The sequence below is a fragment of the Ambystoma mexicanum genome, chromosome 10 (genome assembly GCF_040938575.1).
Source record: "Ambystoma mexicanum isolate Mex_15411 chromosome 10, UKY_AmexF1_1, whole genome shotgun sequence".
NCBI lineage: Eukaryota > Metazoa > Chordata > Amphibia > Caudata > Ambystomatidae > Ambystoma > Ambystoma mexicanum.
The window spans coordinates 644,481,924-644,498,373 of record NC_090932.1 but is presented as its reverse complement, the minus strand read 5'-3'; the positions used below and the strand labels follow the sequence as shown (position 1 = coordinate 644,498,373).

At 48.8% G+C, this 16,450-nt stretch overlaps 1 protein-coding gene across 4 annotated transcripts in view; it reads right to left on the bottom strand.

The window, feature by feature from the left end:
* Positions 1–16,450, bottom strand: part of LOC138491614 (nuclear body protein SP140-like) — a 3,009,150-nt gene that overhangs the window by 2,212,939 nt on the left and 779,761 nt on the right. For all 4 annotated transcript variants that reach the window (XM_069618235.1, XM_069618234.1, XM_069618232.1 and 1 more), the window contains one exon: positions 14,866–15,102. In XM_069618235.1, the coding sequence (XP_069474336.1) occupies positions 14,866–15,102 (237 nt within the window). The remainder of the gene's footprint in view (positions 1–14,865; positions 15,103–16,450) is intronic.

Below are 16,450 nucleotides of genomic sequence, written 5' to 3'. Positions count from 1 at the left end.
ATCAATGCCAGCCAAGAAAAAAATACTACTGTTTTCAATGCTTGTGAGAAAGTAAAGGAACGTGAGTGGAATGTGGGAGAGAGAGTGTATGTAAAGAACCCCAGATTGGTAAATAAATGTTTGGAAAGTAAATATTTGGGGCCAAAGAAGATATCTGCAGTCAAAAAGTCAGTAGTAATTCTGGAGGGAGGCGAAGTGTGGTCAAAAGGTAAAATTGCAAAGGCATATGGAATGAATGGAAGAGTTGAGGATTCGGGGCTGCCACACAGGAAGGGAAGTGAAATTGAAGTTGGGAGTGGTGAGAACAAGTTTGGCGATGCTTGCAGGATGAGGTCCAAACCAGCATGAATGAGAGACTATGTGTCGTGATTTGCAATTCTTGTATTTATATATATATTTGATATCTGCATACATGTTTGTTATATGATGTAGATTTCTTTTCTGTTATTTCACATTTTCCTATGCAAATCTTTATTTGTTACTTTATAAGTTGTTATTGATAGAATGGTTGTAGTTAATTTTGTCCTCCTTAGGAGGAAGATGTGCAGAGAATAGTATTGCTGGTGTACGCGTGCCGCCACGTGAGCTTCTGCCTCTTGTTATTATTCTAAGCAGAGAGTTCGCGTGATGGCAGCGACAGTTGGTGGTGGACAGCGAAGGAGAGGGTGTCTCGGCGGGCTCACAGTAATAAACTTAAGAAGTTACTTTGAACTTACTCCGTCAACTTCATTTCTACACAGGTCTAGTTCTTTTGTCTCGCGTCCGTCACCGGTAGTATATTACCAGACACTTCCGGGTGACGGACGTGTTGCAACGATCTAGGTTTCCTCCTATGTTGTACCGCTCTGAATCATTTCTCCTTGCGTATCCGCCAGCTTTCCTGTGTTCCTCTGCTGCTATTTGTCTTGCAGCTGTCCCTCCTCTCTCCTCTCTCCTTTGTTCCCCGTTTCAGCTCCTCCCTCTCTCCCGTTCCTCCCGCTTGCCAGTGCCTTCCGCCGTTCCTCCTGTCTCCTGCTTCTGTTTACTTCCCGGCTCTTGTTCGGGTTGCTTCTTTCCACTTTCCTCTTGCTGTTTTGTTCCGTTTGTGTTTTCCGGAGCCTTCTAACTTCTCGCTGGTATTCCTCTAGTCCTCTACATCCTTCGTCCTCCCGTTTATTGGTAGCTGTTCCGGCATCCTGACATCTCAACACATTCTTGGTTTTTTTAGTGCCTCTGGCTTTTTCCCCATTTTGGCGGTCATGGAGGATTGACCACAGCCCACCGATTCAGTGGCGCTGTGGCGTCCTTCCGTGGCCGACCCTACCACCACAAAAAAAAGGAGAAGCCCGGTCTAAAAGGAAGAAAGAAACCAGACCCCAAGTGGAAAACTAAAGGTGAGGAGGAAGGGGAAGGAGGAGAGAAGGAGTCCTCTTTGGAGGAAGAAGATATTTCGGACCTGTGTGACACTAGATGTGAGGTCTGTATAGGTTCCTTTTCACCGCTAGACAAGTTGACCCCTACGATTGCCGGGCGTTGGAGTTTCCCCGAGTTCTGTTCTTCTTCAACCTTGTCAGTTGCTCCAACTGCTTTCCTAGGTGGTTTCACCAGGCATTCTCAGAGATAGTGACCTGCCTTACCACAGTACAAACAAAAATGCTGCTGTCTCCTTTTCTCCCTTTCTGCTTGGTGAGTGGACTCCGCAAGCCTCCGATTTGCATTGGCTCGGACTGATCGTGGGATTTGGTTTGATTCTCACGGGGTCGCACATAGACCGACCGCCCCTCGGCCTTGGCCTGATCCATCTTCCGATTCTGCAATCTGTGATAGAGCTGCACTGTCAGGTCGATGTATTCAGCACATCTTTCCGGGGGATTTACTACTTGGGCTTATACGTCCTTAAGTTCCCCTCGCAAGCCTCGGTAAAAGAGCATAGTTCTTTTCTCCTCTGGTCAGTTAGTTTGTGCTATCAGATGATTGAAGGAAGCGATATATGTTAGTAGCTCTTGATTACCCTGCCGTAGTGATAACAGTTCATTGTACAGAGCCCGCCCTTGAGTATGCCGCGCAAATAGTCTCTCCATTTCACGCTGGAAACCTCTGAAGTCTCGAAGCAAAGGATCATCCTGGTTTACCAAGGGTATTGACCAGTCCGCTGCACTACCTCCCAAATATGAGAGTACAAATGCGACTCTTGCTTGATCGTTGGGGAATGCCCCAGGTCTGCACAAGAAATGTAGGTGACATTGATTCATAAAGATGGCGTACCTATTCCGTTCGCCTGTGAAGTGTTCTGGCGGGGCCAGGGGAACCCCCCAAGGAAGAACCACCTGTACTTGCATGGGCTGTGGAGGCGCGGCAGGAGGGGCATACCCCCGCAGTGGGACCTGGCCTGCCTGTGCCTGGAGCATTTGTCTTGCTAGTTCATCTGTCTGCTCCTGGTTCACAATTAGATCCCTCCTTAGGGCATTGGTTTCCTGTCTTGAGGCATGAACTTCAACCCGTAACTCTCCCAGTAATCGGGCCAACTGGTCAGTTTCAGAAGTTTCCATAACACCCAGGTAGAGATTCGAAGAGGCTTTGCATTCTGTTACGCTCACCTGGTCTCCGCGGGGTGAGGTCGCTCGGGTCCGACTTCGCCCTCTGCGCTTATGTGGTGACTGGTGGTAATAGGTGATGCTGCTCGGGACTGCTCCTGCGTGGGAAATAGGGTGCGTGATTATGCCAGCTTGTGCGCCTGATCCCCTTCCAGACCCCTTCTCCCAAACCGTGGTACCCGTGGGATGCGCTGTCCCTGGAAAGCTCACCTGTTGATTAGTTTTGGCGAGCACTCCGTCCTGCTCCTTCTGGTAGGGGCGCTTTTATGATCTGGACCGAGATCCTTCACTGGTCCCTTGCACGTGGTAGTCCAGTCCTGTTGCGACTAAGCCACTATACTTCAGGTAAGCGTTCCTGTTTGCCTTTGTGTTTCCTCGTCTGTTTTTGTTGTATTGTAAAGTTTGTTGTCTTGTATTGCTGTCCGTCCCACTACTGATGTTTGCTCTTTTGCTTTCTTCCCTTGCAGGTGATGTTGTCGGCCCGGCAGAAGCTACGGAGCTCAAGGCGGCAGCCGGAGGGAACGAGGAACGAAGCTGCAGCGGTACAGTAGCTGTTACGTTGTTAACTAGGGGGCGCGCGGGGTTCAAATGGGGCGCAGCTCTAGGACGGATGTTCTAACCTTGTCTTTCTTCTTCTTCACAGGGTCTGAGTTCGTGGATGCGGAGCACGGTGCTGTGGCGTCGGGATCAAGATCAGTGGATGTCAGAAGATGAGTCTGGAGATGAAGCGATGAAGCACCGCTTTCCTGGAGGTGAGTATGTAGGAGAACGCCTGGTTTCAAAGATAAGTAAACTGGTCCAAGCGGCGGTGAGCATCACGGTGCACAGTAACGCGAAACACCGGCCTTAAGGATGGAGCAGCTTATATAGCTGAGATTCTGAAGCCACACCCACCAGGTTCAGCCTGCCTGCCACACCCTGCCACACCCGATGAGTCAGCACATTAAGACCAGGCCTAGGGAGCCACACCTGATGAGTCAGCACATGAGGATGTATCAGCTCCTGGAGAGTTCTTGTAAAATAAAAGCACTCCTGCACTGAAATAAGGTAAAAGCACTCCTGCACTGAAATAAAGTGTTCCTGCTCACATTTCTATATGAGCCTGGCGCCAAAGGCGCCAGGACTGAGTCCAGCCTGGGCCCCTGTGTTTATGGGTCCCAAAAGGGACATAAGTGAGTCAAGTTACCCATTTCCCCATCACTGGATTGTGTGTTTTTTGTGTTCTGGGGCATGTGGCCAAGACAGCTGGGGGATGGCCAGCTTTTCCAGGAGTTTGCCCAGCAAAGGAGTGATGGAGATTGGACGATAGTTAGCCGGGCAGGAATGGTCGGCAGAGGGTTTCTTAAGAAGAGGGTGCACAAGGGAGTGCTTCAGGGGGGAGGGGAAGACTCCAGTGGAGAAGGAATGTTGCAGAAGTCAGCCAGAGCAGAAGCCAGGGTGTCAATGTGGTCCTTGATGGTTTTGGAGGAACAGGGTGAACCTGTTTTGATGAGACTTTTATAGATCGGACTTGTCTACAAACCTCGTCTGAGGAGAACAGGGGAAGATAGAGAAGGAGGGAGGAGAGCGGGCCGAAGAAGGGTTAGAGGAAGAGCAGGGAGTAGAGGAGAAGGAAGAGGAGAGGAAGAGAGAAAGGACAGGATTTCCTGAGTTTTAGAGATGAAATGAGAAGCCAGAGCCGTGCAGAGGGCCTGGGAGGGGACAGGAGAGGTAGAGACTGCTGTAGAGAAACATCCAGGTGGATATTGAAGTCTCCAAGAAGGAGGGGTTTAGTGGTTGAGACCAGGAGGGAAGAGGAGATCTGACCAGTTGGCCGATAGATGGTAGCCACAGTAAGGGAGTAGCCAGGAGAGAGAGAGAGCCTGCAGATGAGGCATTCGAAAGAGTAAAGTAGGCCTGCGTAGGAATGACAGAGGCAGGGATCCACTCAGGGAAGATCTCGGCTACACCCCCTCCGGAACGGTTGGATCTGGGCACGGAGAGGATCTTGTAGCCATCAGAGAGAAGAGTGTCAAAGCTTGTGACAGAGCTGGCCGTGAACCATGTCTCGGTGAGATAGAGGACATCCAGGTCAAGTTCCTCAAGGAGGCGGCAGATGTCAGAGGAGTGTTTGACAGCTGAGTGAGAGTTTAGAGTGGCAATAGGGAGTAGGGTGCCATCCTTGAAAGACTTCCGCGGAGGGGTACAAATCAGAGGGACGCCTGCGGAGGCGTAGCGGCAGCCCGAGAAGGGGGGGCAGAAGAGGAAGGAGGAGAAGGCAAGGTAACCCAGGAGGAGGCAGCAGGGGGAGGCGAGGAAGCCGTGGGGGGGAGAGCGGGGACAGCAGGAGAAAAAAGTAAATTGATGAGGCGCAGGAAGCGTCTTTCAAAGAGGAGAAGGTTGGCTTGAGGGTCTTGGTCCAAGACGGTACCATTCAAGTAAACATTAATGATGACCTTTAGAGGAGTAGAAGGGGTCCAGGAGGGCTTCCCACTGGGTGCCACCATTAATGAGAGAGGAAGAGATGGGAGAGAGAACAGAGACCATATGTAGAGTCCATAGGTCTGGCCCATTGTCAGCACGTCAATTTTTCAGACCCATAACTCCTGCTCACACTCCTATTTCAACTGGCATTCAACCAGGGTGGTTAGGCTCAAATATGTATTATTTATAATGTGTTTAGTTTGCATAAACATTTCACATACACTTAAAATGTAAAACTTAGTTGCATACATAAAATGTCATGATTTCCCAATAAAATGATTGATAATTCAATATTCAGTCACACCGCCCACCTGCTCATGAAAAGCTTGAATCAAGGAGGGAATATTTTCCTCACTCTGCTGAGGTTCCTATGTAAGGTTCTCTGTAATAGATCTAGAGCCTGGAAGCTTATTGTCATTCCCAAGGAGTGCCAGAGATTCTGTCGGCTGTGGAGTCTCTTGATGCGGTTTATGCAAAGGAATTCACTCAACTACCGATACTGACTGAGAGAACAGAGCAGGAGGTGGCAGTGGAGGTTGTGGCAGAGGAGGTCCTGCTGGAGCAGTTGAACAAGATTGCAGCATCAGTTCTTTAATCAACCTCTGAAATGTGAAGTCATGGTTGACAACCTCATTATTGTTTGGAACCAGTCAAAATAATGGTCTCTGCAGCTGCTTGTGATGTAGTTGCTTAAACTGGAGTCCAAGAAGTCAAAGGGGCAGGAGTCCAGGATGATGTCTGAGCCAGGTACCAATATGTCTGTCTCAGGTGAACAAACCATGGGTCTGTGAACCCGTGGTGGGCCTGAGTTTTATGGGTATTTGTCACGCACCTGCCCTCCTGGCGCTTGTGGAACTCTTGGCGGCTGCTCCGCCATTAGAATGTCCCACTAAGCTCCCCCGTTTCCGGGAGCGCATGTCTAGTCTTTCTGTCTCCTGGGTTGCTTTCCTTTAAAGCCACGCCCCTCGGTTTCCGTGGTGGGTTGCAACCCTTTTCGCTTTGTTCTGGGTTTACACGCTAGTGCTTTCTTACTCTGCATTTTTGGTCTGCTATCGCTACACCTTGATTTCTTCCCTTCTTACCCTTTCTTTTTTGTCTTCCACTATTTGTTTCAACCACAGCAGCTCAGCATGGTCCTCATCCCATTCCAGCTGCTGATGTCTTTACTGCTCCACTGTCGGGTCCTGTCCCGCCTCTTTTCTACACTGTTGTTCCCTCTGTAGCCTTTCCCCTGGGTCCTTCCCCCTGTTTCCTTTCTCTCATGTCTCTCCTCTGTTGGAAACCTACCTCTTCCTCCGGTCCAGCGAATCTCTAGTCCTGTGCCCTCTCTCGTTGTTTTCTGTCTCCGCTCCAGCTTTCTTTTCTCAACTCCAGCCGAGTCTAGTACTCTGTTCTGGCCTCGAGGCCAGCTTTCTCTTCAGCCTCGGGTGCTGGCTGCATTGCCCCTGCCTCCGACCTCGCAGCCAGTTTTCTCTTCAGCCCCTGGTGCTGGCGGCATTGCATACCTTGTCGCTTGCAAACCACTCTTGAGGTTTTTTCTGCCATTTGGCTTTTCCTCTACTTGCTCTCGGGAGGGGGCCCTTTGCTTGCCTCCAACGGAACGGCAGCAGAGTGGCTTCCACCTAGGGAGGCCTTATCTCTTCAAGAAAAAACATAAGGACCGAAAGAAGAAGGGAAAGCCGCAGTATTCGTCAACAGAAGATACAGGTGAGGAGGAGGGGATATCGGATTCAGTGACGACCCAGAACCTATAGTCAATCCAGTTAAACTTGACAGTTTGCAACGCCAAAAGGAGTCTACCATGGCTACGGCTGAGCAGATTCAGGAATTGGTGAACGGCGTTCAAGGACTCTCACAGGAAGTCCAGACTCTTAAAACCGAGAACACTACCCTAAGTCAGATGATGGCTAACCGAGACCAACAGCGTAATGAACTCCCACCCATTTTGCTGGTTCCGGCAAGTACAATGGCTCACCCCGTAGATTCAAGGAGTTCATGGAAGCCTGCATCATCCACTTTACATTCTGCCGCAAACGTAAGCCTCAGATCAGGCCCGCATAGGGTTTCTAATCTCGAACTTGACAGGTAACACGTTGGCTTGGGCAACCCCCTTGGTCACCAGTCCTCTTCTGCAGGACTACAGTGCGTTCACGGCTCAGTTCAAACAGGCCTTTGAGAGGCAGGAGTCGGCTCAAGTTGCCAGCGAGGAACTGCTGGACATCCGCCAGGGGTTGTCTGATTTACTGACTTACATATCTCACTTTAAACAAGTTGCTGCAGAAACTGGATGGCCAGTGACTGCCCAATACACGATTTTCCGGCGGGGTCTACGTGAAGATCTTAAAGATGAATTGGCTCGATCCCCAAGACCCACAACGTTCTCCGACCTACTGTCCAGTGTCCTACAGGTCGATTTCCACCTCAACGAGAGACACACAGAACAAAGGAAGGGCCGCAGTTTGCTTTTTCACCCAGATCCGCCCTTTCCGATCCCCTCCTCACCTCGACAGACCAGAGAAGAGCCCATGCAGATAGGGACCACCAGAGGACCGTTAAGTGCAGAAGAACAAAAGAGACGGAAGGAGAACAGTCTCTGCATGTACTGCAGATCTGACAAACACATGTTACGTGAGTGCCCAGAGTCACACCTCGCCGTCTGGGAAATGGCCGTCCTCGGAACTAGCTGGGACGAGTTTCCGAGGAGGTTCTTCTGGTCCCTATGTCTCGATGTCAGTTACTTCAACCATCTCTACTGACAACAACCATCTCGTGGTGGTTGGTATACAGCTGCAAACCAAACAAAAGACCAGTGATGTCTTGGCCCTTATTGACTGTGGAGCAGCAGGATGTTTCATGGACACGGCATGGGCCAAAAAGATGGGAATTGATCTTCTGGAAAAGGACGAAGACCAAAAGGTTGAGGGTGTTGACGGTTAACCCTTGAGTTCTGGTCTTATCACCCACACCACCACAGCTTTCACCATGACAGTGATGCAGCACACAGAGGTTATACGATTTGATCTCATCAGAGCAGCTCACATCCCTGTGATACTCAGGTTTCTTGGCTTCGGAAACACAATCCCGCTATTGACTGGGCTAAGAATCAAATGGCCTTTACCTCGGTCTACTGCACCAAGACATGCCTGCAGGGCGCCAACTACTCTATGGTGAAAGCACTCACCGATTCTCCCCACCAACTGACCACTCTGGGAGTCCATACCATCCCAACTAGTCTCTGTGACTTTAGCGAAGTCTTTTGTGATAAAGACCCGCAGGATCTTCCGCTTCACCAGCCTGATGACTGCACAATTGACCTCCTACCAGATGCTCTGGTGCCCTTTGGCCGGATGTTTTCACTGTCTCTCAAAGAGAAGGAAGCTCTACGACAGTATCTCGATTCCAACCTGCTCAATGGCCTGATACAACCTTCGAATTCAACAGCAGGGCCTTCTCTGTTTTTTGTCCCTAAGAAAGACACCCAAGAGCTGAGGTCCTGCATAGATTACCGCGGCCTCAATCGGGTGACCATCTGGGACAGGTACCCCATGCCTCTCATCAAAGACATTCTGGAGGCCGTACAAGGGGCAGTGGTGTTCTCTAAATTGGAGTTGCGAAGGGCTAACCACCTTTTACGTGTCAGTGCGGGGGATGAATGGAAGACCGCTTTTCATACCCCGTACGGCCACTTCGAGTACCGTGTCATGCTATTCAGTCTAGTCAACGCCCCGTCCATTTTTCAGAGGTTCATGGACCGCTTGTTCTCAGATCTCCTGTACCACAGTACAATTGTTTATCTCGATGACATTCTGTTTTTTTCCGCTTCACATCAACTCCATCAGGAACCTCTCTGTCAGGTTTTACAGCGTCTCAAGGACCATCACCTTCTGGTCAACCCTGATAAGTGTGTTTTTCAGGCTACCACAGTCCCCTATCTGGGGTTCATCTTGTCCAGTGCAGGGGTACAAATAGACCCTCGGAAGGTGGCGGCCATCCTTGAATGGCCTGCCCCTCCTTCTGTCAAGGACGTTCAAAAGTTCCTCGGTCTGGCCAACTTTTATCGCAAGTTTATAGCAGGGTTTTTCCGAGGCAGTCCTGCCCATCAAGTCTTTGCTCAAGAAAACCTCGGCTCCTTTCTCTTGGACCAGGCAAGCGGATGAAGCCTTTCTCCATTTAAAGCGGCTTTTCTGTTCTGCTCCGGTTCTTCGTCAGCCCGATCAGGGAAGGCCTTTCATAGTAGAAACCGACGCCTCTGTGGCCACCCTAGGAGTCACCCTGCTACAGGAATTCGAGCGAACAGAACATCCTGTAGCGTACGTATCCAAGACGCTCACACCCAGCCAGGCCAACTATTCTGTAATTGAAAAGGAGCTGCTCGCCATGAAGACCACCTGCGAGGAGTAGCGTCACTTGCTCTAAGGTGCTGCTTACCCCTTTATTCTCAGGAATGACCATGAGAACTTAAAAGTAATTCAACAGATTGAGTGTGTCAACTCTCGCCAGGCCAGGCGGGTGCATTTCTTCGCCCAATACGATTTTACCACTAGATACTTACCAGGGTCCAAGAATGTGCTGGCAGACGCTCTCTCCCGGATACCAGCCCCGGGCGTCTCACAAGAAGATCTGCCGGAACTGGTTTTCCATTACAACAAAGTAGCCAGTCAGGTCACTACCTTTCTACAAGGAGTTAAGGATGCAACCAGTCTCGCTCTAGCACCTACTTCTACCACACGGCGAGACATTGTTAGCAAACAGGATGGTTTGCTCTTTGTCAACAACCGCTTGTTTCGCCCGGACTCCAACTCCAGACGGTGTGCCTTGAAGTGGTGCCACGATAGCCCTTTGGCTGGCCATCGGGGAACGTCGAACACAACGGAACTGCTTAAGAGGCAGTTTTGGTGGCCGGGTGTGACAGCGGATGTTACTAGATACGTACGGTCCTGTCCGGTCTGCTGTCGGTCCAAGTACAACACTCAAAGACCTGTAGGGCTGTTGCAGCACAATACACCCCGTACAGGACCATGGAACATTCTCACTACAGATTGACAGTCGATACCTTCACCAAAATGGCACACTTCTCTCCCTTGCCGGGAGTTCTGACTGCAGCTGAGATGGCCACGGTTTTTGTCAGAGACATCTTCCGTCTACACGGACTGGCCGACAAAATCATATCTGACAGGGGCAGCCTGTATACATCTGGCTTCTGGAAGACCCTATGTGCCAAGTTGGGCATTGAAAGAGCTTTGTCTTTGGGTTTTCACCCCCAGACTAACAGGCAGACTGAGCAGTTAAATGCCTCCCTAGAACAATACCTTCGGTGTTTCATCAACAACCAACAGAGCAACCGGGTGGCCTTACTTTCCACCGCCGAATTCTCCTATAACAATTCTAGACACAGTGCCACCAAGCTTAGTCCCTTCTACTGTTCTTATGGTTTCCATCCCCGCGCTCTGTTACCTAGGGATTTGAGGTCCTCCCCAGTCCCTTCAGTGGATGCTGCACTCGCCAACCTCTCGGAGGCGCACAAGACCGCCTGTGAAAGGCTTCAGGAGGCCCGACATCGGTATTGCACCCAAAGTAACCCACACCGCCCCTCACCCATGTGGGAAAAAGGAACGAAAGTCTGGCTCTCAACCAAATACCTGCCTCATTGGTTGCGAGTTTCCAAGTTGTCTCCGCGGTATCTGGGTCCTTTCTCTATTCTGGATCGGGTTAATCCTGTGGCCTACCGCTTGCAGTTGCCCAAACACATGAGACGCATACAACCTGTCTTCCACTCTTCCTTGCTCAAAGAGCATCATGCTGATCGCTACCTTCGTCCCTGCCCAAAGAACCAGGCGTCGGGATTGTTACTCCTGAAGAATACGAAGTGGCAAGATTACTGGACTCCAGGTACAAGAAGGGCCGCCTTTAGTATCTAGTCCATCGGAAGGGATATCTGCACTCTGAGGACTCCTGGGAACCAAGAACCCATCTGCATGCCCGATACTGGTCCAAAGGTTCTGTCAGTGCCACCCTGGCAAGCCGGGGGGTCCTCCCCTGAAGAGGGGGTATATTGTCACACGCCTGCACTCCTGTCGCTTGTGGAACTCTTGACAGCTGCTCCGCCATTAGAATGTCCCACTACGCTACCCCGTTTCCGGGAGCGCAGGTCTAGTCTTTCTGTCTCCTGGGTTGTTTTCCTTTAAAGCCACCCCCCTCTGTTTCCGCGGTGCGTTGCAACCCTTTTCGCTTTGCTCTGGGTTTACACGCTAGTGCTTTGTTACTCTGCATTTTTGGCCTGCTATCGCTACACCCTGCTTTCTTTCCTTCTTATCCTTTCTTTCTCGATTTCCACTATTTGTTTCAACCGCAGCAGCTCAGCACGGTCCTCGTCCCGTTCCAGCTGCCGCGGTCTTTACTGCTCCATTGTCGGTCCCGTCCCCCCTCTTTTCTACACTGTTGTTCCCTCTGTAGCCTTTCATTCGGGTCCTTCCCCCTGTTTCCTTTCTCTCATGTCTCTCCTCTTTTGGAACACTACCTCTTCCTCCGGTCCAGCGACTCTCTAGTCCTGTGCCCTCTCTCGTTGTTTTCTGTCTCCGCTCCTCCGGCTTTCCTCCCCTCCAGCCGAGTGAAGTACTCCTATTTCCGGCCTCGCGGCCAGCTTTCTCTACAGCCTCGGGGATGGCGGCATTACCCCTGCTTCTGACCTCGCAGCCAGTTTTCTCTTCAGCCCCTGGTACTGGCGGCATTGCATATCTTGTCGCTTGCAAACCACTGTTGACTGGATTTTGCTTCCACAGCTCGCCCTCCAGCAACGGCTCTTCCTTGGGGTCTTCCTTCTGGACCTTCTTGCCAATTGACTTCCATCTACCACTCTGCAATGGAACTTACCTGGTGAAATTTCCATATCAGTGCTACAACCAGAGTGCCACGCAAGTCGTCCTTCACGAGAGGTTTTTTCTGCCATTTGGCTTTTTCCACTCCTTGGCACTCTCGGGAGGGGGCCCTTTGCTTGTCTCCAACGGAACGGCAGCAGAGTGGCTTCCACCCAAAGGAGGCCTTATCTCTTCAAGAAAAAACATAAGGACCGAAAGAAGAAAGGAAAGCCGCAGTATTCATCAACAGAAGATACAGGTGTGGAGGAGGGGGATATCGGATTCAGTGTCGACCCAGAACCTATAGTCAATCTAGTTAAACTTGACAGTATTACACAGACCACAACAGCGTAGATAGAGAAGATACCACCACAATGTAGTAACAGATCCCCTGGATGCCGTAGGGGACCGGAACCTCCGCTAAGAGTGTCTGCCCAATGAGCCAGTCCCTGTTGTGAATGCCCAGTGTTCAGTAGGAAAACATGGTAGACAATGAATCTGTCATTCTCAAGATGGCGCGAGGCTTCGCCTCAATGGGAGCCACCATTTATTAGCCATAGTCTGTGCTGCACGCAAGAGCTTTGGTGATTGTTTATGCTTCCCCGAATCCTCAATGTAGGCTTGGCCATGCCCTCAGGCAAAGACCCACCAAAGGCAGTAGAAACCTTGTGGTGTGCTCTGGTTTAAGGCACAGGGTCTTCGGGGTAATGGTCCCCAGAAGAAGTCTCAATCAAAGCTTCACCCTCGGGGGGTAGGAGGCCTGACAGGAATTTGGTGTGGAAAGCACCTTGGAGGAAGACTTGGAGAACTCAGAGATTCTCCAAGTTGACCGGTGTGAGTCGTTGGAAGGACCCGAAGTATCACTAATGGTTGCGACTTCCCCTGAGAAGAGTTGCCAGACTGGGGTAGACTGGAAACAAATCTTGTACTTTTCCCCTATTCCCCTAGCGATTATAAGAAGCGATGCAGGTGGTCTGGTGGGACAGCTGGGAAGATCTCCTCTAAGCATCCCAGTCGTTTCTTCACAGCCAGATGGGAAAGCTGTTGCAGGCCACACATTTTCCCCAGCGAAGGTTAGGCTCAAAACAGAGAGAGTGAAAGTCCTGCGCTGAGTATTGCTTTGTGCACAACCTACAGACTGAGAAAATAGTTTTACACCAGACAAAAATGTAGGAGTGAACGGAGGGTGCCCTGTAAAAGAACAATTAACAGCGGAAGAAAGGAAGAGAGCAGCTGTGAGTTGGACCACATCCGTCCAGAAAAAGGGTCTGCTGGGTGTGCCAGTGGAAGGGTGGGGGTTAGGAGTGCTGGATCATGCCCCATGCGTGCACATACCTCTGCCCCGTATTCAAATTTGGAGGAAAGGTTTCTTGTGCATGTGTGCCGGTTCTGTCACAGCGGAACAGACAACCCCATAAGTACAGAGGAAAGGGAATGGGACATAGGAGTACTCTGTTTTATGACTATTGAGGAACTGGCAATTCAACAGTATCAGGCAGTTTACATTTTGATAACGGTCCCGAGATCACTCATCAGACCTAAGGGGAATTTTGGTGTCATCAACACTGTGAGGGTCAATGATCTGAGCAAGGAGGACAGGTAGATACAGAACAAGATAAACAAAAGGACAGCTAATTAATCTACTCCACATATGTTGTTGGTGGATCGGAATAGCGGGAACCCAGGTCAACTCAGTGACCATGGAAGCAAATCAGACAAGGGCTATGCCTTCCATCCCTGAGATCTTTGGTGTCAAACTCAGCTGGGAGGAAGAGTAAGATTAGTGAACATGCCTCGTCTTTAACATGAGTTAAGGGAGAAGCTTGTTTCTGATGTTCAGAATAGTTTTAGTCCCTGTCTTGCACTGTCAAATCAGTGGACTCCAGATGCTAAAACAGTTAGTAGTTTGGTTCTTACTTGTTACTTTTGTTCTCTAACATTGATATTTTTCATAGATTCAGAAGCTCTGAATATTTCTCCGTTATCAGGATGGGAAGGATGGGACTCTCTGGTACATTAAAACAATACTAATACAGTTGACACTAAAATTAGTAAAGTATCCATTTAATTTTTTATCTCCCTAACCAATGAGATGGTGAAGCTGAGGCTCTACTTCTGGAGACCGTCTCCAGATTTGCATATGTAGTTGTTTAGCAGAGATTAAATGCCTTGCCTATGTGTGGTGGCTGGGATGGACATGGGGTTATGTGCCACCACCCTCACCATGATGCTGCACCCAGAGACGGTCAATGGGGGATCCCCCAGACAACCTTACCACTTCCCAGGAATGTGGCAGAGGATTGTTATCCGAGACGCTGCTACATTGCTTTCAAGTGGGAGCAGAACCATGCCTGTAGTGTTTCGCATAGTGAAGTTGTGGCAGGAGTCCAACATGGGAGCATTACGATGGAGGTACACACATCAGTATCACAGACTCCACCATGACACAAAAAGTGTTGGAATAGCCTAAAATAGGGTCGGTCCGAGGCACGTCATCTCCCGATTACAAACAGGTGAATTCAGTCTATGATCCCCTCCACATCAATCCTCCCACTATACAAATTATCATACACAGATTGAAACATTCTCACATGGGACAGCTCCATGAAAGGGCTTTCATTTGATAATACATGGATTCATATTTCTAACAAACATTTAGCTTTTGATGCAAAGAAATTCGATTGGATATAAATTGATATTTCTGTCACAAAGAGACATTTTTTACTACAATTTCTTATTTCTCAACATGTCCTTTAACAATAAGTGGTATTCTAACAATTTTCTACAGGCCAGATATCAAGGGCAAATACATTAACAACAAGTACAGTTGCACAGAGACTTCTAGTTAGGAAGTTCAAGAACCTGATATATTAAATAAGTATATGGCTCCGATTATACAGTTAATTTGTGTCCTAGTTGTATTATGTTATACACTTGCTACATGGAAATGATGCAAGTACTTAAGGTAAACTTACAATTGTCTATCAACTGTTTCTTTGATGAAGATTTCATCTTTAGCTGTAGGCCTTTATTTTCAGATAGAATGCCTTTTACTTTCTTAGTATATTTTCTCTTCTTAAATGAGGGAGTTTTTTCATTTGAAGATGAGACAGTCTCTTGTGATAGGCTGGCATTAGTCTGAGGCTGGCATTCAAAGTGCACAGATCTTTTCTTGATTTCTGGTGAGATTGTGCTACTCACTGATGTAAAATCTGTGCAAGAAAAAAATGAGTTTATTAATCAATAATAGTAAATGTTGACAGATAATGAGATAGACAGGTCAGTTGATAAGGCAGAAGGCAATGTAACAGAAGAACGGCTAATAATGTAGGCAGAAGAAATTCACTTGCCCCGCAATTGCGTATATACACACAGTATATCATTTCTTACGGCAAAGAGTCAATTATCACAGGCTAAAGGCTAGTGGCAACTGCACATTTTGAGGCCTAGGGTGACTATGATATAGCTTGCCTAGAGAGATATATTATTGCTTTCTCTCTCGCAGTACAAAAATAGGGGATAACTAAGCACCAATTCTCAAAGTCATTGATGTCAGACAATAAATAAATAAGGGATGAAGCAGAAGAAAACATCAAAGTAAGGTTGTGTGGGGAGTACAATGTATTTGCTAACTAAACATTTGTAAGTACTTGTAGGTATATTAAAAAGAATTGGAAGGATTGGATTAACTTTAATTAGGAAAAAATTTACTTATATTTGTGTAGGCAAGGTAAAAACGAAGAGCAATCGATTTTACTTTAACTAATGTTTATTAGAACATATTATACACCTTGTAAAATGATTGTTCGGGCATTAGTTATATACCAAAATGTCAGTTACTTCAACCATCTCTACTGACGACAACCATCTCGTGGTGGTTGGTATATAGCTGCAAACCAAACAAAAGACCATTGACGTCTTGGCCCTTATTGACTGTGGAGCAGCAGGATGTTTCATGGACACAGCATGGGCCAAAAAGACGGGAATTGATCTTCTGGAAAAGGACGAAGACCAAAAGGTTGAGGGTGTTGACGGTTAACCCTTGAGTTCTGGTCTTATCCCCCACACCACCACAGCTTTCACCATGACAGTGATGCAGCACACGGAGGTTATACGATTTGATCTCATCAGGGCCGCTCACATCCCTGTGATACTCAGGTGCCTTGGCTTCGGAAACACAATCCCGCTATTGACTGGGCTAAGAATCAAATGGCCTTTACCTCGGTCTACTGCACCAAGACATGCCTGCAGGGCGCCAACTACTCTATGGTGAAAGCACTCGCCGATTCTCCCCACCAACTGACCACTGTGGGAGTCCATACCATCCCAACAAGTCTCTGTTACTTTAGCGAAGTCTTTTGGGATAAAGACCCGCAGGAACTTCCGCCTCACCGGCCTGATGACTGCACAATTGATCTCCTACCAGATGCTCTGGTGCCCTTTGGCCGGATGTTTTCACTGTCTCTCAGAGAAGGAAGCTCTACGACAGTATCTCGATTCCAACCTGCTCAATGGCCTGATACAACCTTCGAATTCACCAGCAGGGCCTTCTCTGTTTTT